This window comes from Rutilus rutilus, assembly GCF_951802725.1.
Source record: "Rutilus rutilus genome assembly, chromosome: 4".
Lineage (NCBI taxonomy): Eukaryota > Metazoa > Chordata > Actinopteri > Cypriniformes > Leuciscidae > Rutilus > Rutilus rutilus.
In genome coordinates, this window is record NC_140212.1 from 19,782,742 (window position 1) to 19,805,529 (window position 22,788).

Genomic DNA, 22,788 nt, shown 5'->3' on the forward strand with positions numbered 1-22,788 from the left:
TGTAACAGGATGAAATACATTTGAATTAAAGGAAACATTTCTAATATGTCAGATATTATATTACTTATATAAATGGTATATGAAATGTTATAGTGCTTCAGTCACCAATATAATGACAGAGACAAATGAGAAAATTGCATATACAAATATAACAAGATAACAATGTAAACAGATAAATTAGAACAAGATAAGTTAACATATCTAGAATCTATGAACATGCAATAATGTCACTTAAAATTTCATATATAAAGTTGCCAATAACTAAAAAGTTTTGTACTGCATAAAATGGTATTTTTAAAACTTGAAATATATCAATAAATATATAACCCCAAACTATGGTAATATCTCCACTCCAATCTTGAATACTGAGGCTGAACATTATTTTTCAGAATAAGTGTTTTCTTTCTCAAAACATATATTTAATTGTTTTAAATTGCCTTGGCTACAGTAACCCTCAATTTGAACTCATGGAAACAGTTCTAGTTCTCCTAAAAACATCACCTTGAATAATAATAATTATAACATCAATACAATAATTATGCATATTATCACAGTCAAATTTTCAGCTGAACCTAATTTTGTTCATTTGACATCCTGAGTGATATTTCATATGAAAAATCTATGCAATACAATTTGATAGTTTACCTAGTTTATATTTAAATGAACAAATTGTATTAAAGTCAAAAATATTATTTAATATGAATAAAATGTTATGGCTTTTTATATAATCCTATCTGTAAATAAAATCATCATTCTGCCTTCTCAAACTCCACTGGTGTGTTCTGTGTTTGCTTTCTCTGCTCCATCTTCCTGGATGTGTCGAGATCTCTGCGCTTTAATGATTACACGATTAAACAGTGTGAGGCGTGGACTGTTTGGTCGGAGCTGCTTCAGGCCACCAGAGGGGGTGATGATGTCATGACCCTGAGGAGATGGAAAGGAGATTGAACATTAATTTCCTTAAAAGGGCACTATTATGCTTTTTTTATTTTTTCAACTTTAGCTAGTGTGTAATGTTGCTGTTTGAGCATAAAAAAGATCTGCAAGGTCTTTAAAGCTCAAAGTCCACTCCAAAGGGAGATACTTTATTTAACAGAATCCACTTTCCAAGAACTACAACGAACGGCTCGTTTGGATTACAACGCAATTTTTCTGGGCTTTATGAAGTACTCGTATGAGACGCAGTAACTACGCTCGTTAAAATTACAAATGACTTACTTTTAGCTTCTGACCAGGGCTGTTTCTCAATACTACTTTTACTTGATCTTAGTGCTGCGTTCGATACTATAGATCATACAATACTCTTAGATCGACTACAGAATTACTCTGGTATTCAGGGACAGGCATTAAGGTGGTTTAGATCGTACCTATCAGACTGTTACTATTTTGCCTTTTTAAAAGGGAAATACCTAAGATAAAGTCAGTAAATTATGGAGTGCCGCAAGGATCTGTGTTAGGCCCTCTGCTATTTTCAATATGCTGCCACTTGTTAATATTATAAGAAAACATGGAATTAGTTTCCACTGTTATGCCGATAATACTCATATGCCGATAATACATCTCATCACAACCAGATGAAATCTTTAAATTATCCAAGTTGACAGAGTGTGTAAAAGATATAAAATATTGAATGACCTGTCATGTTCTTCTATTCAGATAAGACTGAGGTATTACTTATTGGATCAAAAACCTGTACACAGAATCTCTTAGAATACAATTTGCATTTAGAAGGGTGTCCTGTAACTTCATCCTCTACAGTTGAAGACCTGGGTGTTATATTAGACAGCAACTTGTTTTTTGAAAATCATATTTCATATATTACAAAAACAGTCTTCTTCCACCTCAGAAACATTGCTAATCTCTGGAACATGCTATCTGTTTCTGATGCAGAAAAGTTAAGTTCATGCATTCATGACCTCTAGACTATATTACTGTAATGCATTACTAGCTGGTTGTCCTGCATCCTCAATAAACAAGCTACAATTTGTCCAAAATGAAGTAGCTAGAGTTCTTACTAGGTCAAGAAAATATGATCATATAACACCAATTTTATCATCTCTACACTGGTTACCTATTAAGTTCCGTATCAATTACAAAATATTACTACTGACCTATAAGGCCCTAAATGGTTTAGCTTCTTCTATATTCTGGGCATCTTCTATCGCCCTACAATCCATCACACTCTTTAAGGTCACAAAACTCTGATCTTTTGGTTGTACATAGGATATCTAAGAGCGATCTCACATTTGGCTCCTAAACTCTGGAATAGCCTTACTGATAATGTTCGGGGCTTAGACTTAGGGCCAATCTCATTTCTCTGTCTTACCCCTTCCCCTTCCCCTATCCCTTTGTCTGCGTCTTCCCCTTGCCCCTCGATACCGAGTGAAGGGGGGTAGGGGGAAGAACGTTTCTCTAAGAAATGAGACACCACTCGATTACCGTTTGCGTCATCTTCCCTTTCCGCTAGCTGGCTGCTACGTCAACAGAGGCGATACGCGTTGACATAAATAAACGAAGATGCCGTCGTCTCGGGTTGTGATATCGATTGCCTGGTCTCTCTTTATCTTTGCATGCTTGTGTGCCATCAGTCAAAGACATTGTTTCATTGTATTTAACGGCGGCGCCGGCGACACCATAGCTAAGCAAAACATTAGCAAACGGCAAATAGCGCATAGCTGCTAGCTAGCGGTTAACTAGCGATTCAAAACAAAAACATTACAATTAAAACCGCTTGAACAAAATTCTCAAAATGAGAATTGGGACACCACTTCCCCTCACATGAACGCGCAAAACCGAGGGGAAGGGGTAAGAGTAAGGGGTAAGACAGAGAAATGAGACGCAGCCTTACTCTCCCAGTTTAAATCTAGATTAAAGATGCATCTCATAACCTTATATTCCAGATATCGCAAATCAAATGCACATGATTATCTTTGCTTAATGTTATGAACAGCAGCTACGCTAATTATATTCCATTTGCTTTTCTGTTTTATCTCGGGATGCCCATTCTGAGGTAACTAGAGAGTATGTCAGCTCCAGTTTGGATCTCAACACCTGTGAAGAGACTGCGCCAACCCCAGCGAAGACTTCAGATGAAGCAAGCTATGAATCAACATGCACCAATGCTACATTTTTCTATATTCATTTGTTAACAAACATGTATTCATCACTTCAATGAGCTCATTGTTTCAGCCTTAAATTAATACAGGTACATTGTTTAAATGAATACATTATTGCAAACTGTGTGATTTGTATATGCACATTTCTAAAACGCATAACTTGGACATAGTCACCCTTTGATAACAGATCACTCTAAATTGTAATTGTAGACACATGCATTTTCTGTAACGCTGCTTTGAAACGATATGTTTTGTGAAAAGCGCTATAGAAATAAGTGTAAATTGAAATGTGAATTGTATGAGAACTGAACTGAGCTGGACAATAGCCGCTTTCCGACCAAGTAGTTACAGGAACTTAGTTCTAGGAACTGTCCACTTCTAAACAGTTCTAAGAACTACTCTTCCCCAAACTCAGTTTTGCTGTTTGCGTTCGCACTGGCCAAGTGGCCATAGGAACTGGTAGGAGGGGTAAGGGAGTGGCGCAAGCGCGGTGACTTTTATTTTGACGGCGTGACGGACCTTGATTTTGGCGGCGCTGAGAACGCCAGAGCAAACAATGCTCGCATTCTCTGTGTTTATTAGTTAGCGATCTGTCTAACAGTACTGTGTAATTTGTTATTAGATAGAACTGTTATAGAAAGTACACAGTATATGAAAAAAAGGTTATTAGCCTATGCCGTGTGGTTGATGTCCAGTGTTGCTAGCTGGGCAGATAAACATAATCATGTTTGGCTTGGTCCCCTCAAAGTTGCGTTGGATTTTCTCTTCAGCATAAAGGTTTAGAGACCCATCTATCACTGGTTTCCATGTTTGTATAGTTAGTTTCTGGAGTAAATATATAGGCTAGATAATCTGTGTGTTTACATTCTAGCTGTTTTAAAAATGGCGGGTGCTGGTGTTCCGCGTGTGTTCGGTCAATCAGCGTACACTAACGTCACGGGTAGTTCCTATAGTGCTGGTTTAGACCCTACTCTGAAGTAGGAGCTAAATTAGTTCCTCCAAATGGAGTTCCTAGAACTAAAATCGTTCCTAGTTCCTGCGGTGCGAACACGCCGACATCCGGGTACTTTAGCCAATAGTTCTAGGAACTGTGAAAAGGTTCCTCCGGTTGGAAAGCGGCTTATGACATAACTGTTTTCTCCAGAGCGGCTGTATAGATAAATTAACTAAATTTACATTTAGTAAAATTAACATTTTACAAAAGAAATGAACCATCACTAAGCTCACTTAAACTGGACTATTTTAGTGAAAATTGATGTTAAAGGGGTACCCTATGCGTTAAAAAGTGACATCAAGATGTCCTAACCTAGCATCCATATATGTGACGAGCTGGGAGTGAGAATGAATCAGTATCAGTACTTAAGAATAAAGAACAGATGCTGCGACAGATGGAATTAAATGAGATACACGGAAAAGGATGAATGAATGAATGAATGAATTGATTGATGGCTTTCTCTTACCCTTCTTAAAGAGATGAACAGGAAGATTGGGATGCAGACCATAGGAATGACTGTGAGTAGAGATGCAAGCTTGTAACTCCAGTGTGGCACAAATTGATCAACTGAAGACACAGATTTACTACCCAGCAGGCTATACAGCAGGGTAGACTGAGGGCAAAAAAGAAACACATTCCTGTATTTCAAAACGTATACTGAATTCAATAAAGAACTTAATTCACAATGGTTAATCAACTATGTTGTATATGAATGTGCATATTATAAACTAAATACATGTAACTTCCTGAACATACTATATAGTTAATGTACCTTAAAGACCTTGAAAAGCTTGCATGAGCTCTGCAAAACCAGCCTCAAAATGACCAATGAATCTTTTTTTTTTCTTTTTTTCTGAAAATAGCTTTGGATAAAAGTGTCAGCTAAATGAGTAAATCTAAATGTATGTAGTTATAGATTGCCACTAGTCGTTTTAAAAGTGTGTTAAAAAATAACAATACAAATAAAAGAGACAGAAGACACCCCCCCCCCCCCCCTCACAAAAAAAAACCTTTAAACAATGACACGTGAAATAATCAATGGTAAAATAATGAGAAAACTATGCAATTTTGGGACAATAAACCAAAAACGTTACCAAAGAGTGAGACAGTGCTAGAGACAAAATGTGAACTCACGGCACAGATGAGAGGGGTAATGAAGAGCCAGCAGTACTTCAGCACAGGGAATGGTGCGTATCCTATCATATCTTCAATGTTGTCGTAGAAACGGTTTGCACCTGCAAACCAATCATTCTTGTGACATTTTTTTTCGTGTTTATTTTACACCCATTTCGAAAATGTATTTCTTATTGCAGTTATTACACAGTTTTAGTTTTGTGTGTGTGTGTGTTGTCCTTCTAAACCCATGTTAAGGGGACCAAATGTCCATTATAAATGATACTAAGTGATGTTTTTTGAAAATGTAAAAATGTTGAAAGTTTTCTGTGATGGGTAGGTTTAAGGGTAGGAGTAGGGTTAGGTTTAGCGGATAGAATATACAGTTTGAACAGGATAAGCATCATTATGTCTATGGAAAGTGCCTATTAAACATGGAAACCCAACATGTGTGTGTGTGTTAAAAATATATACTCACTCAACTTAAACTACTCTGTAAAATTGTTTAAGAATATGTAAATGTTCAATAAACACTAACAATTGTAACACATTATGAATAGTCATAATACAATGCAATTGCATAGTAATAATTATATAGTGCATTATAATTTGATGTATTTGATATATACTGTGAAGGATGTAGTTCAATAAGAATGTTCAAAGATTTTCATACTTTACAGAGTATTGCACCCTATGTCAAATAGGTATTTCACAGGAAAGTGTTAATGTCTCCTACCATAGACCCATGCGACAACAATCGTTTCAAAGCAGGCGATAAAGAGCAAGTTAATTCCACTCAGGCCATAGGTGTTCATCACAGTGACCAAATGGATTCCTCCCTACAATATGGCACAAATAAAAGTTAGAGAATATCTATCTATCTATCTATCTATCTATCTATCTATCTATCTATCTATCTATCTATCTATCTATCTATCTATCTATCTATCTATCTATCTATCTATCTATCTATCTATCTATCTTCTTCTTCTTCTTTATACCTTTGTGATGAATGGCAGCCCTAGTAAGAAGCAGATGACGGCGATTCCCAACACCAAAAGCTTTCGCCGCTTCCTTAGAACTCCAGGAAACAGGTCTATGAGAGCTGTGGCTAAACTCTCCACACGCACAAACTTTAAAAGACATAAATATAACACTTTACACTTGTGGTCAACCTTAAAGTCAAAAAAATGATATACTATATGTGCATAAGTGATGTTGAATAACTGTACCTGGCTGTCAAGGCCCAGCAGGAGGACCATAAGAAAGAAAAGAACAGACCAGAACTGATGTCCGGGTAACAGAGAGAGGGCTCGAGGATATGCTATGAAAGTTAATTCAGCACCTGCAAGAAAAGAATCATAATAAAATAAAAAAAATCATAACTTTGACTATTAATGCATGTTTTAATTTTAAAAATCAAATTGTATTATATTTCACATTTGTGTTTTTTTTTTTTTTTATCTAATTTTATTTATGAATTACATACATATTTTGTGTCCAAATAACATTCAGACTATGCAAGCTACAAGTGTTGGTCTGAGATGCTCTCTTGTGGTCATCACCAACATAGCAAGAGACCATAATACACTACAGGGTCTGGCTCGCAATTGGATTTCCAATTCATCCCAAAAGTGTTCAGTGAGGTTCCGATCTGGGATTTGTGCAGGTTTTTTTTATTTTTTTTATTAGATTCATTAATTCCATTTACACACACACACACACACACACACACACACACACACACACACACACACACACACACACACACACACACACACACACACACACACACACATTTATATATATATTAAGTAAGTCGTAAGTGATATGTCAATAAATATGTTAATAGTTTTGAAGTATACTTAGTATGGAATAAATGTATTTTAAGTAGATTTCGGTGGGGGTTTTTTTGTTTTTTTTTACTAGGGTAATGCAGTGTATACCTGATGATACTACGTCTTCCATGGGTAGACCTAGCTGATGGGCCATGAACCCCAGAATAGAAAAGACCACAAACCCAGCAAAGATGCTAGTGCCGCTATTCAGAAAACAGAGTGCTATACAGTCCCTGTGGAACATAGAATATACATTGATAAATGATGACTGTTTTATGAATCAGAGAGTGAAATGGGTGGGGTGCTGAACATTAATGCAGGAGGTTACTGACTTGTAACAGTTATTGTTGTATTTGTTATAACTGCCCAGTGCTGTGAGGACTCCTTGACACATGGCATATGAGAAAAACACCTGAGTGCCTGCATCACACCATACCTGCAGAAAAAGAGATGAAGAATGTATGTAAGAGCAAATCTTGCAGTTTTAACACTGAAAAAATTGAAATAAAAAAAAAAAACTGAAAAACACACACACACACACACACATTATAATACAAAGAAAAAATATACCATTGCGGTAGTATTGTTAGGGTATGTTTGGGATCAGGATATTCATTTTTCCTGATACATTTTTTTCCATTTTCCCATTCATTGATTTTTGATAATTGGAATTATATTTTTTTGTTCCTTTTTTGCATTATAAGAATGAGAATGTGGAGGGCGGGGGGTGTACTTGATAAATAGGCTTAATTTGATGTATGCAAAATATATTTTATTGTTTTTAATTTAGATTTTGGAGTGAAATTTGCCCCAGGCATTTCTTTCTAAGATTCACATCAGATATTTACTGTAGACCGTTTTGTTTGTACCAGTTTGAGCAAGGCACTCCTATATTGGGCCTCTAGTCTGCTGCACATCTGGTTACAATAAGCAGGGTTACAGGGTTGACATCCTTCAATTCGGTTTCGTAAAGCAAGTGTTTATTAACTTTTCCAAGATTGTATATACATGATACCCTATCGGCCTATATATTTATGCACACTTCCTGTTTGAGCACATTGTCTCTGATGAGTCAAGGGGGACAAAAGAAAGAAAATAAATCAACAGAACAAAAATAAAACAAATATTGCTAAATATTCAATAGTTTTCAACTAATCATTCATTTTAACATTATAATGTTTTACAGCAACACATATCGATGAAGTTTCATAGGAAGACATCTTTTTTATTGCCTCCTTTAAGCTTATTGTGTTCTCATTGAGGTCCCAAACAGGGGGGAGATTGTGATTTCGAAGGTAAACTCTGAAATCTGGCTGTGATTCTAGTGTATCCCGATCTTCTTCCAAAACAATGCTTTGAAGTGGCACTCCGTTCTAAAAACCGCTGAACTCTTTTAGTGAGTACAATTGCTAAATGTGTGTACTGGGTCAAAGGTGTTGTTGTTAATTATAATAATTTGTGAAAAAAAAAGATCTTCTACAAAATATTCTTGGTTAAACTTTATTTTAAGGTATCCTTGTTACCGTGTAATAATACATTTAAGTGCTTAGTAATATACGTTAATAACATGTACTTACTGTAGGGTTAGGATTATGGTTAGTTGCATGCAATTATGCATAATTTGGTTAGCATGTAACCTGTAACAAAGACACTGTGAAATAAAGTGTTCTTATTCTTACCATTGTCACAGTCATTCATTCATTGTGCTATTCTGTTTAATTTCTAGTCATGGTTTTCTTTGTCTCTTTTCTAGTTAATTATTAGTTGTCATGGTTTCTGTTTACTGTCTCACCTGTTCCCTGTTCTGTTAATAATCTTCCTTTGCGTATTTAAGCCCTTGGTCTGCCTCAGTTTTATTATTCTGCACTGTCTATGGAAAGTCCCCATAAAACATGAAAATGCAACGTGTGTGTGTGTGTGTTCTAATTCTATTCCTATTCCCAAAATAATATTTTATGCCCATCTGCTAAAACATCAAATAGCATAAACATATATTCATATTAGACTCAGAAACTAGTATGAACTCTGCTTCTTCATTTCCGATGTCCATCAGGCACAACTGTTGTGAGTGGCAGGAGGAATACTGAACGGAGGACACCCTAAAACAACAATTTGACTGATACATAACCCAGAATCGAAGATTTGTTATCTGCTTCTTCCCAACCTTATTTTTTCAGATGCCTTGTTGAATACAACAAACTTCCCTACTGTAATGCATATCCAGAACAAACCCCACGGGACAACCATGGCTCCCCTCCAAAACCAAAAGCACACCTCCCATGCATTCCATCGCCTTTGTGCTTCATTTTCTCATCAAACTTTATTTTGTTTGCGGTAAAAGCGAAGAAAATCCCTCTCTAAGATAATAACTATTTATAATGAGAATGTTGTCACTTGCATTGTGAAAAGAATTCCTACTGTAGATACTTTCCAAAAACAAAAGATATTTTATATCTTTATAAGAGATATGCATATTTTGGTCTCCATGCACATCTGTTTTCCCTTCCAGTGATAGCAGCTATGCCTGAGGATCACAGAAACAAACCTCCCAGTCTGAAACCATTACAAAATCATCACAGTCAACAACTTCTTAAGACCATTAATAGGTCATTTTCATGGAATCAATTACATGGATTTGGATCCAACCAAACCACCCTCATGAGCCAGATTTACACATTTGGACCTTTCTACACATGCTACATCAAAGAAACAGAATATATACTTACAAGTCAACATAAAAGTGTACTGTTCCATGTGTACTGAAAGTGTACTGAAAGGCACATGACAGCTTATGACAAATCCAACTATAAAATTTCACTTGTGGTTTTTTTTGTTGGTATTTGGTGTCAGGGTTCTGTCACTTCTGTCTGTTTATTCTTGGTTTGGTGACACTGACACTCCTATTGTCTTGTCATGGTGAGCCTGCGGTTCTGAGTTCACTCAGGCTGTGCATGGGGTTCGGATTCCTGTACTTCAGTCTAATTTGGTTTTGGTTCTGTGAGCATTCGCTTATTCTCCATGTGCTCTGGTCTCATTGTGTGCCAGTTCATCTTTGAATGTGCCACTCAAGTCCTGTCTTGCACTGCCTGATCCTGTTTGCCTTGCACAGTCCTGCCTTGGGTTAGGGCAGTGGTTCTCAATTCCAGTCCTCGGGACCCGCTTCTCTGCACATTTTGTATGTCTCCCTTATTTAACACACCTGAACCAGATCATCAGCTCATTAGGAGAGACTCCATGAACTGAACTGAGTGTGTCAGATAAGAGAGACATACAAAATGTGCAGAGCAAGGGGTCCCGAGGACTGGAATTGAGAACCACTGGGTTAGGGTCAGGATAAGGTTAGGGTAAGCCCATTATGATCTTTGATGTGAAAGTGATGTGAACTTTCCCTTTTGTCAATTACATTTTTCAACCCCTTCTCCCATCCATAGTTTCACAGCTGGTAAATTTACTTAATTAAAAAAATAAAAATAAAAAATAAAAACCTTGTTCTTCTTATGTATACAGTTTCATTCTTATATCAGCACATTGCAGAAGTAAATATGGGTTGTAGGTAGGGCTTGCATAGACTAGTCAAGTAGTCGAGAGATCATTTTTGAGAGGCACATTTTCGAGTGGCCTTTTATTGTGGCCAGCCTAAGGCACACCTGTGCAATAATCATGCTGTCTCTAATCAGCATCTTGATATGCCACACCTGTGAGGTGAATGAACTATCTCGGCAAAGGAGAAGTGCTCACTAACACAGATTAAGACAGATTTGTGAACAATATTTGACAGAAATAGACCTTTTGTGTACATAGAAAAAGTCTTAGATCAGTTCAGCTCATGAAAAATGGGGGCAAAAACAAAAGTGTTACATTTATAATTTTGTTCAATGTACTTATACAAACTCATCCAAGAAACTTCCTGACATCAGAATACACTTTTCACGTGATTTGTTTCGTGTTTCAGAACTTCTATTAAGGAAACATAATGAGCATTGATGCTCCCTGGTTTTCAAGGTGCACTGTGGGACTTTTTAGGGAGCAAACGTTTCAGTGCACTGTTAGGATTTTAAGATTGAGACAGCCCATAAAATGGCAGGCTCTCTGATCAGTACCCTGACTACTGAACTGGGGAGCTGATTGAGACACACCCAGGGTAACACTTTATTTCAATTTAAAACGGAGAAGTATTTGCTTTGAGTTTTCCGCGTACAGATGACACCATTATCAAAACGATCCCCATTCACACGGATTCGCGAAAATGACTAAAAACGCTGTATTCTGCTGCCCGGCCATTAGATGGCGATGAAACACTACAGACTTAACACGTAATACACATGTGCATGACGTCATCGTCTTCAGAGATTCACGTTTTTGTTGTTTACACAGAGACCATTTTCAAAAACTTGCACTTTGAAACACATTTTCAGAACTTTCAAAATGAGTTTTCAGGCACCCAAAATGCTGTTGTCATGCAAAACGAATGGCCAAAACACATAAAAAGTTTTCCGTTTTTAGTTGAAAGCTGTGTCGTGTAAACAGCCCCTAATTCTCATTAGAGTAGTAGACTGTCTACTTAATATTTGCTAAGACTTTATTTTGATACTCCCCCAACATTCTACTGACTATATGTAACTTTTCAACAACGTCATCCCGATCCATAACACCTAACCTAACTTAACAGTCTACTAATACTCTAGTGCAAGTTAGATGACATGTAGATGCAAAGTTAATTAGTAAGTGGAATGTCTAAAGTGGACCATCGGAAAAAAAAATTAACCGAAGGGAGATTTCCAGGAACAGTAATGAGTACCCATGACATATTCTACCCAGAACCACACATTTGCTATTTCCAATTTTCCCTACTTACTCTATACCTTCAATCATGTATCAAACTCCACTCCAATAGGGCCACTTTCCTGCAGAGTTTAGCTCCAACCAGCTCCAAAAACACCTGCCTGGAACTTCCTTGTAATCCTGAAGACCTTGATTAGCTGGTTCAGGTGTGTTTAATTCGGATTGGAGCTAAACTCGGCAAGTGTATATAAATTGTATATAAATGTATACATTTTTTTGTGAAGCAAAAGAACTTGTTAAATTGAAAGCAATTTAGCACCACTTTTAAAGAGAAGTGAAATGTACAAGAACCAACGTAATATCATTTTGCAGAAATGCCGCCACAGCCACACTTTTCCAATGAGCATTGTAATTGTGTGTAGCAGAAGAGAAGGCAAGAGTAGACAAATTTTGGGACATACTAAACGTCATAAAATTGGAACTACTTTGTCGTATAGCGTCCATCCAGGCTGTCAGTCAACTTGTCACAGTTAAAATCCTCATACAGACTCCTCATTTCATTTACACTACTTAATTTCTTCCAACCAAATATGAAAATGTGGGTCTTTCATGCAGAGAATTGTTCCAGTTTATTTTGCATAATGATGCATTTAACAGTTAATGGCCAAATGTTTCTCTCAGTGCTGAAGTTGAGACCAGCTCGCTCAAGACCGAGACCAGAAGAGGGTCTGAATAATTCAAAGAGTGCAAATATGCTTTCATGTGGTAGGGAATGAACTGAATGAATGTTACAGGAACCTCTGCAGTACACAAACAGTGTGGTCCCATCTAGAGACACAATAGCACAGAGCAGATTATATACGCACGTCTGCATAAACTACAAAATGTAACCACAGTGTTGCTTCCGAGTCCATGACAAGACCAAGACCATGAAAATATGCTCTTGGATTTGAGATGGTAACTCTGGCCCTCAAAATCAGTTTAGCTCCAACCCTAATAAAACACACCTGAACAAGCTAATCAAGTTCTTCAGGATTCCTAGGCTGCATTCCAGTCAACTTTTAGACACGCACTTGCGAAGTTCCCTAAGCACTTCCCCTCGGGGGAATCCCTGCCACCATTTTGAAGTGCGTTCCACTTCGTGAAGTGGATGAGGGAAGTTTATATCGCTCTTATATCGATTTTGAACGAGGGAGCGAGTCTACTTCATATGTACACTTCAGGCAGCTCCATATACCACAATGCAACATGATTGTGACGTCAACGCATATTGCGTTTAATTTACCCCACCACAAACAACTCTATGATATATTAATTATTTAAAAAAACAACAACAACAACTCAAACACACCTATATACATATAGAATGCTGCATGAAACAATTTCGTAAGGGGAAAAAAATAATAAATAAATCAACCCCATAGTGGATTCTAAGTGATCAAGGGCTTAGCACGTTCCAATTCACATCCGAGTGAACGAGACGGAGGGAAGTTAGCGAGTGAAGGGCGTGACAATTTTGGACTGGAACGCAGCCCTAGAAAGCTACAGACAGGTGAGTTTGATTAGGCAAACCCTGCAGGACATTGATTTTGAGGGCCAGAGTTGCCTAGTCCTGCATTCGAGTGTGCATGGATCTGCACTTCGAAAACCATCTGGGTATCTTTGGGATACTCATTTCAACATACCATGATTTGTGACATACTAATTCTAATCTCGGACACTATTTAGGGTGGATAGCATGTGGATTGGGATGCAGGAATTGTGTTCCACTTACATCAGGACTGGAGAGTTTACTGATGTCAGGATACAGGTAATATGAAATCCCAGTTGCAGCCCCTGGCAGAGTCACTCCTCTGATGCAAAGGATGAACAGCATTAAGTAGGGGAACGTAGCAGTGAAGTACACAACCTGTGAAACATTGACACACGTATCACAATAATTAAGAGACTTTAATAAAATACTCAAGTCCCATTTTATGATCTTCTAGTGATCTTTCTGCAGTGTTACAGGTACATACATAAAAAGATCAGCTATGATGATAACACCGTGTCTACACTTGGCCTGACCGTTGTTGCGTTATGTCGCACAGCAACAGATTGACACTGCATTTGTGGGTGGTTGTCATTACTTTGCCATTTCTAAGGTATATTTAGTGGCTTAGCATCCCTGATAGCAGACCAACATTGCAGAGGCATGTTTTATTTGGCAAATGAATTTTTCAGAGCATTTGCTCATCTCTAAAACATTTCCTCTCATGTTATTTGTAATTTAGAAAATGTATGATTTAAAGGAGAACTACGGCCAATTTTAAAGGAGAACTCCGGTCAATTTTAACATTGAGCTAATTTTTTTGTACATTTGGAGTGCTGTCAGTACAGAGAACAACGACAAAAATCGGTGTTGCCTACACCGTGTTATCCTCTTTTTAAAATTTGCACCCTGTTGACTTCAATGGGGCAAGTTTTAAACCTGCTTTTAGCCTCTTAACATCCTTGATGTGTCATTACAAGTGCACAGGTCATGTGAGTGATTCCTTCTGAGTGAATGCGGGTGAATCTGACTGCAGTAGATGTGAAAGAAATATATAAAAAATGTTTATTCAGCCAGCGCACATACCTGTGTTTACATCCTGTTTTCGGTCGAAGTCCAAAGTAGTCGATTGTCGAGTTCACGCGCATTGGTTTAGTACCTATGATCACGCGCGTGAACTCGACAATCGACTACTGTGGACTTCAACCGAAAACAGGATGTAAATACAGGTATTTGCGCTGGCTGAATAAACATCATTTTTATTCATATCTTTCACATCTACTGCAGTTAGATTCACCCGCGTTCACTCCGAAGGAATCACTTACATGACCTGTGCACTTGTAATGACACATCAAGGATGTTAAGAGGCTAAAAGCAGGTTTAAAACTTGCCCCATTGAAGTCAACAGGGTGCAAATTTTAAAAAGAGGATAACACGGTGTAGGCAACACCGATTTTTGTCGTTGTTCTCTGTACTGACAGCACTCCAAATGTACAAAAAAATTAGCTCAATGTTAAAATTGACCGGAGTTCTCCTTTAAAAAATTTTGTAAAGCAGCCTACTTGCGATTTATTTATTTATTTTATCAGATGTTTGTCCACAACAGAGGCTTTTCAGATGAAGCGCACTCTTTAACAGACATCTTGGAATGTCACATACAGTACATTTGCTATCTAGAATGTTGCTATAGTATGTGCTCGCTAAGATATTTGGTGGTTGCTAGTTGTTTGCTAAGGTGTTTTGTTTTAGCATGCTACTACTGCAGATTGTTCTGAAAGGTTTCTATGGTATTTCTATGCGGTTGTTGAGGTGTTCTGGGCTGTTTTTAGTTTGATAGTACATTGCTGGGTGGTTTGAGTGGTTACTATGATGTTGCTAAAATGTTTTGAATGACTGTTAGCATGCTACGTACTATTTGGTCTCAGCTCCTTCAATGTAAGTCTATGGGTTTTCATAGCTAGTTTTTGTTTATGATGAGTACAAAATATTGCATTGTTTTCTCGTGATTATTTCATTAGCAAACAGTTGTACACGCATGAGCATCAGCTGACCTTGCCTATGGTCTTCACTCCTTTAAAGATGCAGAAATAAGAGATGACCCAAGCCAACAGAAGACACATGGAAAGATCAGCATTTACGCTCCCCAGACCACCGCTGTTTGTCCCCCGCAACATACGATGGCTGAGGGAACACAGACACACAGACATACAGACACACACGCACACACACACACACACACACACACACACACACACACACACACACACACACACACACACACACACACACACACACACACACACACACACACACACACAATCAATATATATATATTATGAAAAACACATTTTCATTTTACTTCCATGCATGTCAGAACTCAAAGTTTTAGATTTATATGCTAGATACAGATTTATTTTTTCCATGATTTAGTTTTGTGGGGGTTAGTTTAGGAAACTGCACAAACTATAAACACGTTGTTTTCATCATGTTCTCTGGCTCAGTTCTTCAGCCCAGATTTCTCAATTCCCCTGCATGGTGAAACTTTAAAGGTCTTTGTCTCACAGATGTTGGATGTTTTCATTTTCTCCCACCCTTTATAAGGGTAGGGGTTATCTCACTCATAGTCCAGGGCTTGGGAGAGAACTAACACTAAATTATGTGAATTTTCTGACATTACCAAAGTTTCTAAAGTAGCTGACTTACACTAAAGCAAGTTCAACATAGTTAAAATGGGAAATGTGCAGATTCCTCCTTATATACTATATCATTACAATAAATATGTAGTATATTATTATGCACTATAAATGTAGGATTTTAATTTAATCAATAAATGTTTACATGCATAAATCCAGAAGATAGATTTAGCTTGCTGAGAACCAAAGAAATATGTGTACAGTATTTGATATGTTTAGGAAATTATGTATCTTACAACCAGTACTCTTGTTCGGAGGAGGTCACTGTAAAAGTTGGCCATTCTGATTCATTTTGGAAACTGATGAAAGAAAGACAAAAAGAGAGTGAGTTCACCAAAGCCTTTCAATGCTGAATTATAATAAGTTATCTACACTAAAATCTCTTTCTATTAAAAAAAAAAGAAAAAGAAAATTTGGTTTTCTGTTCTTAGCTGGTATAAGATGGTCTAGTTGGTCTCCAAATAATGTTTAAAGCTACTTTCTTTAATCAGCACATTCACAGAAAAACACAAAGAGCTATATATTATCAAGTATAGAACATACAATATTGGATTTCAGTGAAATGTTAACTCCCTAGGCCATATTCAAATACACCTGCATCTATATGTGGGTTCTTTTCATTTTCCTGTTATGTAAGTCCAAACAAAGAATAAATAATTCTTTCTAAATGCATTACAAAAGGGACTTTGTTTAGGGAACTTTTCCTACAAGTGTGTTTGTAATCATCTAAAGCCTGAACTCAAAGAACATCTTCCATGACCATGTAAACATCTGGGAGAACCACAGACAGTGCACGTGTTTTTATCAACCCGATCTCACAGCAATTCGTACGAATTTTACGAGGCTCACTCGTACGAATTCGTACGATTTTTGCTAAATCGTACATATTTTACTAGTTGCCCAATTCGTATGAATTCGTACCAATAATCTACCCCTGACCCTGCCCCCAAACCTACCCTAACCTGGGGTGTAAACAAATCGCACAAATTTGTACGAATTGGTTGTGAGATAGCGTTGGTTTTTATTTTGTACTCTGTTGTTAAGTGAGGTTACCTCATGCTGTAGTTGTCACCAAATCTATACGTCTCATTGTACAGGAAAGACCAGTCAGCATCAGGTCTGTGCACACCTGTGTATGTAGCACTTATATTTTGGCAGTACACTGTTGATAAAATGGGAGATCAAAGTGAACTCAAAATTGAAATGGTGATGAAAATCTGCATTACGTAATTGTGACTTTATTTCATGAAAATTTCATCTAAGGTTCTTGTACCTTTGTCTCAGAATTGTAACTTTATTTCTTGTGACTGTGACTATTTTTTGTAATTGTAACTATATGTCTTATATTTCAACTTTACAAATTGTGACTATTTCTCGTTGAGACTATTTCTTTTTGTAATTGCAACTTTTTATCTCACAACTTTGTTTTATGTAATTTATATTTTCTCTCAATTGTGACTTTATTGTAATTACAACATTAATTCTCATAATTGTGACTTATTTTTTGTAATGTGACGTCACATATCACAACTGCAATTCTATAACAATGTGACTTCATATTTCAATTTTTTTTTTTTATAATTGCAACCTTAGTTCTTGTAATTGTAACTTTATTTATTGTAACTGTGACTTTATATCTCAAAGGCAAATGTATTTCTCATAATAGCAACTTTATTACTCATTGCGATTTTATTTCTTGTAAATGTGACTATATGTCTTACATTTGCAACTTTGCTTCTCGAAATTGTGGCTATTTCTTATGTGACTATTTCTCATTGAGACTCGTCTTTTGTAATTGCAATTATTATTATTTTATCTCACAATTACAACTTCATTTCAAGTAATTTACTTTCTCATGATTGTGATTTTATTTATTGTAACAATGACTTTGTTTCCCGTAATTGCAACATTATTTCTCATTATTGTGATTTTATTTCTTGTAATTAAAACTTTATATCTTACAGTGTGACTTATTATCTCATAATTGCACATTTATTTTCCATGATTGCATCTTTATACATTAACCATAACTTTTTACCTTGCAATCAGATTTTATTTTTTATCATTTAGAACGTTCTCACAATTAACTATTTTACATTTCTTTCATAGAAAACCACAAGTCTGATTATTTAGAAAAGTGCTAATTTTCCTCAACAAATGTCTCTTTCATGTCAGCACAAACAGTGCGGAACGTATACAGACCAAAAGTTTTGCAGCATGATCAATAGCAGTCATGCTTGCCTAAGCAAAAATCAGTTGTTGATATTGCTGTATTGAGAGCTACAATGTTTGTGCCATTGGGCAAGTCTGAGACGGCTTGACCCAACTTAAGTGTCTTAAGATTCAGTGTCCTAAGCCCGTATTAATAAAGTTTAGAAATGCATTACATAACACACCTGTGTTCCAATAGTTGTCACAGGAAGTCCAAGGTAGAGTACTCCAGAAACAGTTGAATAGATAAAACAGAGCCCAGGCCAGGATCACAATGTAATATATATTTAGATAAATCACTATAACTTGGGACGCAACACCTATGCCTGTGAACAAAAACTAGTTTGTGTGAGAAAATCCACATGTGCAAAATAATAATCAGTCATCACCATAAATTACAGCAATTAAAGACATGGGGCCTTATTTTAAGGATCTAAGCGCATGGTCTAAAGCGCACGGCTCAAGTGCACTTAGGTCGTGTCCGAATCCACTTTTGCTAGTTTAACGACGGGAAAAATGGTCGCCGCTTCCGGCGCATGGTCTAAAAGGGTTGTCCCTATTCTCTTAATGAGTAATGGGTGTGTTTTGGGCGTAGCGTGCAATAAACCAATCAGAGTGTAATTTCCCATTCCCTTTAAAAGCCAGTTGTGCTCGCGCCATGGCGGATTCGCTATTTACATCGCATTTTCTATTTAAACAACATGGCGCAGGACATGAAAATGATAACTGCGTCGGGCTGAAACTAGCAAAACACACTTGCGTCACGCCTGGCGCTGCATTGCACTGGGTGTATGATAGGGCCCATGGACTTTATTGTGTAGAATAGATCAATTTATGAAAGCATAAGTCACCTTCAAACATGGGGCAGATTTTTCTCCAAGCAGTGATGCCCCCTTCACTGGTGTATTGACCTAACGCTGTCTCAAGGAAAAATATTGGGAGTCCACAAAAGAAGAGAAAGATGAAATAAGGAATGAAGAAAACACCTGGAGAGACCAAAAATGAGTTAGTTATTTACCTTATATAGGCTCAAAAGTCTTGTTGCCAGTTGCCGTTATCTTTAAGGGTTGTAACAGAACATCCCAATAACACATCATTAAATAAACCATGCTCCCCATACTGTAGCTTCTCTGGATCACATGTGAAAAAGGAGCTTAAAGGTTGTATCAGTGATTTCAGGCCCAGATTTCAGGTTTTGAGCCAGCTTCTTCTTCAGCTCCGACTTCGAGTGCAGCCGTGCACGAGCACAAAACCTCACAACACCCACCCCCTGTCTGTGATTGGTCGGAACACTATTTGTTTTGGTTTTGAGTGGTTGGTGAAACCAATTGTTTTTGTGTGCAGATCTCAGAGCCTAGGCTGCCTACAGAGACGCGTTTTTTGACGGCATGCTTATGGGGCGGGCAGCTAGCGGATCGTTAGGAAAGATTAGATGAATGTGATAAAAAAAAATTGGGGCCTGAAATCACTGATACAACCTTTAAGGGTAAATGGTAAAAAACGCATAACTTTAACATAATTTGTTTCTCAAGACCTTAAGAACCATTTAATAGATATATACTGTAGATACTTAATCCTTAAAGGGATACTCCACTTTTTTCGGAAATATGCTCATTTTACATCTCCCCCAGAGTTAAACAGTTGAGTTTTACCGTTTTAGAATCCATTCAGCCGAACTCCGGGTCTGACGGTACCACTTTTAGCATAGCTTAGCACAGATCATTGATTCTGATGAGTCCAGTAGCATTTCTTTCAAAATGACCAAAGAGTTTCAATATTTTTCCTATTTAAAACTTGACTCTTCAGTAGTTAAACCGTGTACTAAGATCGACGGAAAATGAAAAGTTGCGATTTTCTAAGCCTATATGGCTAGGAACTACTCTCATTCCGGCGTAATAATCAAGGAACTGTGCGGCTGTACCATGAGTGCAGCAGGCGTAATGATATGACGCAGCGCCTGAAAATAGTCCCCAGCTCGGTAACTTCTTCCAACGTGACCGGGACTGAGTTTGTCTAACCTATTAGACCTATTTTCAGGCGCTGCGTCATATCATTACGCCTGCTAAGTGATGTGATAAGCCTGATCTGTGCTAAGCTATGCTAAATGTGGTACCGTCAGACCCGGAGTTCGGCTGAATGGATTCTAAAACGGTAAAACTCATCTGTTTAACTCTGGGGGAGATGTAAAATGGGCTTATTTCCGAAAAAAGTGGAGTATCCCTTTAAGAGCAGCAACCACATTCAATCCTCGCACACAGACAACATCAATCTATCTACCTTACTACATTAATAAAACAAAAACTTTCACTAAAGCATTCTATACCCTATAATATATTAACTCAAAAACATGCTATATCCTATAATGATAATTCTAAAAACAAATACACAAACAAAATTAACTAAAGCATAAAACCCCTATTTTAATAATACTAAAAAAAATAGGTAATACAATTTTAATCTAAAGGATTCCGTTTTTTAACAAATATAACTTGTGCCTATACTTTTTTTTCATTTTTATTAATAAGATAGTATTAATGTGTGTGTGTTAAATTTGGTTTAGTTTTAGTTGAGAGAAGCCCAGAGTGTGCAGAGCTGCAATCTACAGTAGGTGGCTAAAATATAAGTATGAAAATAGAAGTATAATAACATTCGTAGCACAATGTTTGTTAATTTATTGAGTTAGGGATTTGTATAAAATTCAATGGTAAGAGTGATGTTTTGTTAGCAAGCCCCAATAAAAAGCAAAAAATGGTCGTATCAGAATGTGCTCGGGGAAACAGTCAATGATGTGTAACAAAAATTAGTTCTGAGCATTGCTGAAGAACACAGAGCTCTATTGATTATGTTATAAAGCATGGGCTTCTGCTGGAATTTAAGGTCAAATCCATGTCATGGTGCAGAGGATCAAAACGCTGCAGGCTTAATGCCTCTTTTTTTATTTCTTTATTTCTATCATGCACTTTTTCAACAGCCCTAATTTCCAACCTTCTCTCTCACACAAACTTTCTCTTACCGCCTCCATTTTTGTAGCACAGGTAAGGGAAGCGCACCACGTTCTCCAGGCCGATAATCTCTCCAGCCACGGACAGCAGGAACTCAGTCTTGTTGGCCCATGTCTCCCTGGCCTGGGGTCTGCTTTCTGCACCCCCTTTCTGAGCCTCAGGCTCCATAGCTTCCCCATCAGCAATGCCTCCGTCTCTAGTCTCCTCCATGGACCTTTTCTATATTTATCTCTCTGTGAGCATTCAGTTTATTACAAGGTATATTAAAAGTCCATCAGCATGCAGAAAAGTGAGTTTTTGCAAAGGATTCTGTTTTTTTTACTAATGAATCATAGATGCTTAAATTCTTACATTTCATTTTTTATTTTGTACCTACAAACCGTTTGTCAGGAAATGGACAAACAGTGAAGGAATGTTTACATGGAATTATTAAATAAATCTCACTCTACAAAGAGAAATGATACATATCATAAACAGTTTTAAATTAATAATAATTAAAAATCCGGACAATAAAAAAAAAGTCCTTGAACTTACCAAAGTTTGTGAACAGCTCCCTATCAGACATGCACACAGAACGTCAATGGAGAGTTCAGTATTCTTGAGTTATGCACGCGATAAAGAAGTGGGAGAGGGCGGGACGCAATTGGTCAGGGGTGCACAAGCCATATGAAAACACGCTTCTTGCCAAAATACTGTGCAATGTCTATCAATAAACGGACGGACGGATAGATAGATAGATAGATAGATAGATAGATAGATAGATAGATAGATAGATAGATAGATCTTCTTGCAGCAACACGTGACCAGTAGGCTGTTCTCACGGCAATTCGTACGATTTTACGACATATTTTACGAGTTGTAAAACTCTACTAGTTGCCCAATTCGTATGAATTCGTACGAATGACCTACCCTTGACCCCGCCCCTAAACCTACCCATCACGGGAATTAAGACTAATCGAATTGTGCGAATTACAGTCAGCCACCTTTAACTCACTGTACGAATTCGTAGGCTTCGATTTGGTCGTGAGTATAGCTTTGAATTCCCTGTTCCCTCCAACTTTAGTTTAATGCATTTAAACAATTGTTTCATTGACCAAGCTGAATGCGCAATTCATGGTAATGGGGTTTGGTTTAAAACTTTAAAATACAGAAGTTAAAATTAATTAATGTTTTATTACTGCTGCTTGTTGGCAAACAAAAAGGTCACGATTAGGACAGATGAAATAAATCAAACATACGATATTTGATTTTGGTGTAGGCTATCTTTTATAGTTTAATGAAGTAAAAATAAAATAAAATGAAGTACATGGGTGGTTTTGAAACTGCCGAGGACGTTTTGAGTTCTGAAACTTAAAGAACAACGTGGTTCCTCATGACACGATCCCTCTAAAGAAGGAACATTTTATATTTTTAGTAGGCTTAAGGCCTTTTGCTGTGACACAAATGCAAAAGCAATGAATCCATATTATTTAATAGTTGTATTATTATAATTACTATTATTGCATTTT

The 22,788-nt window shown here is 37.1% G+C and overlaps 1 protein-coding gene across 1 annotated transcript; it reads right to left on the bottom strand.

Moving 5' to 3' along the window:
- Nucleotides 1-259: 259 nt before the first annotated feature.
- Nucleotides 260-21,876, bottom strand: LOC311288827 (sodium- and chloride-dependent GABA transporter 2-like). Its single transcript, XM_084406419.1, has 16 exons — nucleotides 21,815-21,876; nucleotides 21,292-21,513; nucleotides 19,130-19,264; nucleotides 18,464-18,604; nucleotides 17,121-17,229; nucleotides 16,304-16,366; nucleotides 15,426-15,555; nucleotides 13,618-13,752; nucleotides 7,394-7,497; nucleotides 7,170-7,294; nucleotides 6,456-6,568; nucleotides 6,225-6,356; nucleotides 5,960-6,062; nucleotides 5,245-5,345; nucleotides 4,577-4,723; nucleotides 260-924 (listed from the first exon to the last, which is right to left on the bottom strand). Exons 2-16 carry the CDS (start codon nucleotides 21,488-21,490, stop codon nucleotides 763-765), a joined length of 1,899 nt encoding a protein of 632 aa, XP_084262545.1. The 5' UTR covers nucleotides 21,491-21,513; nucleotides 21,815-21,876; the 3' UTR covers nucleotides 260-762.
- Nucleotides 21,877-22,788: the final 912 nt, after the last annotated feature.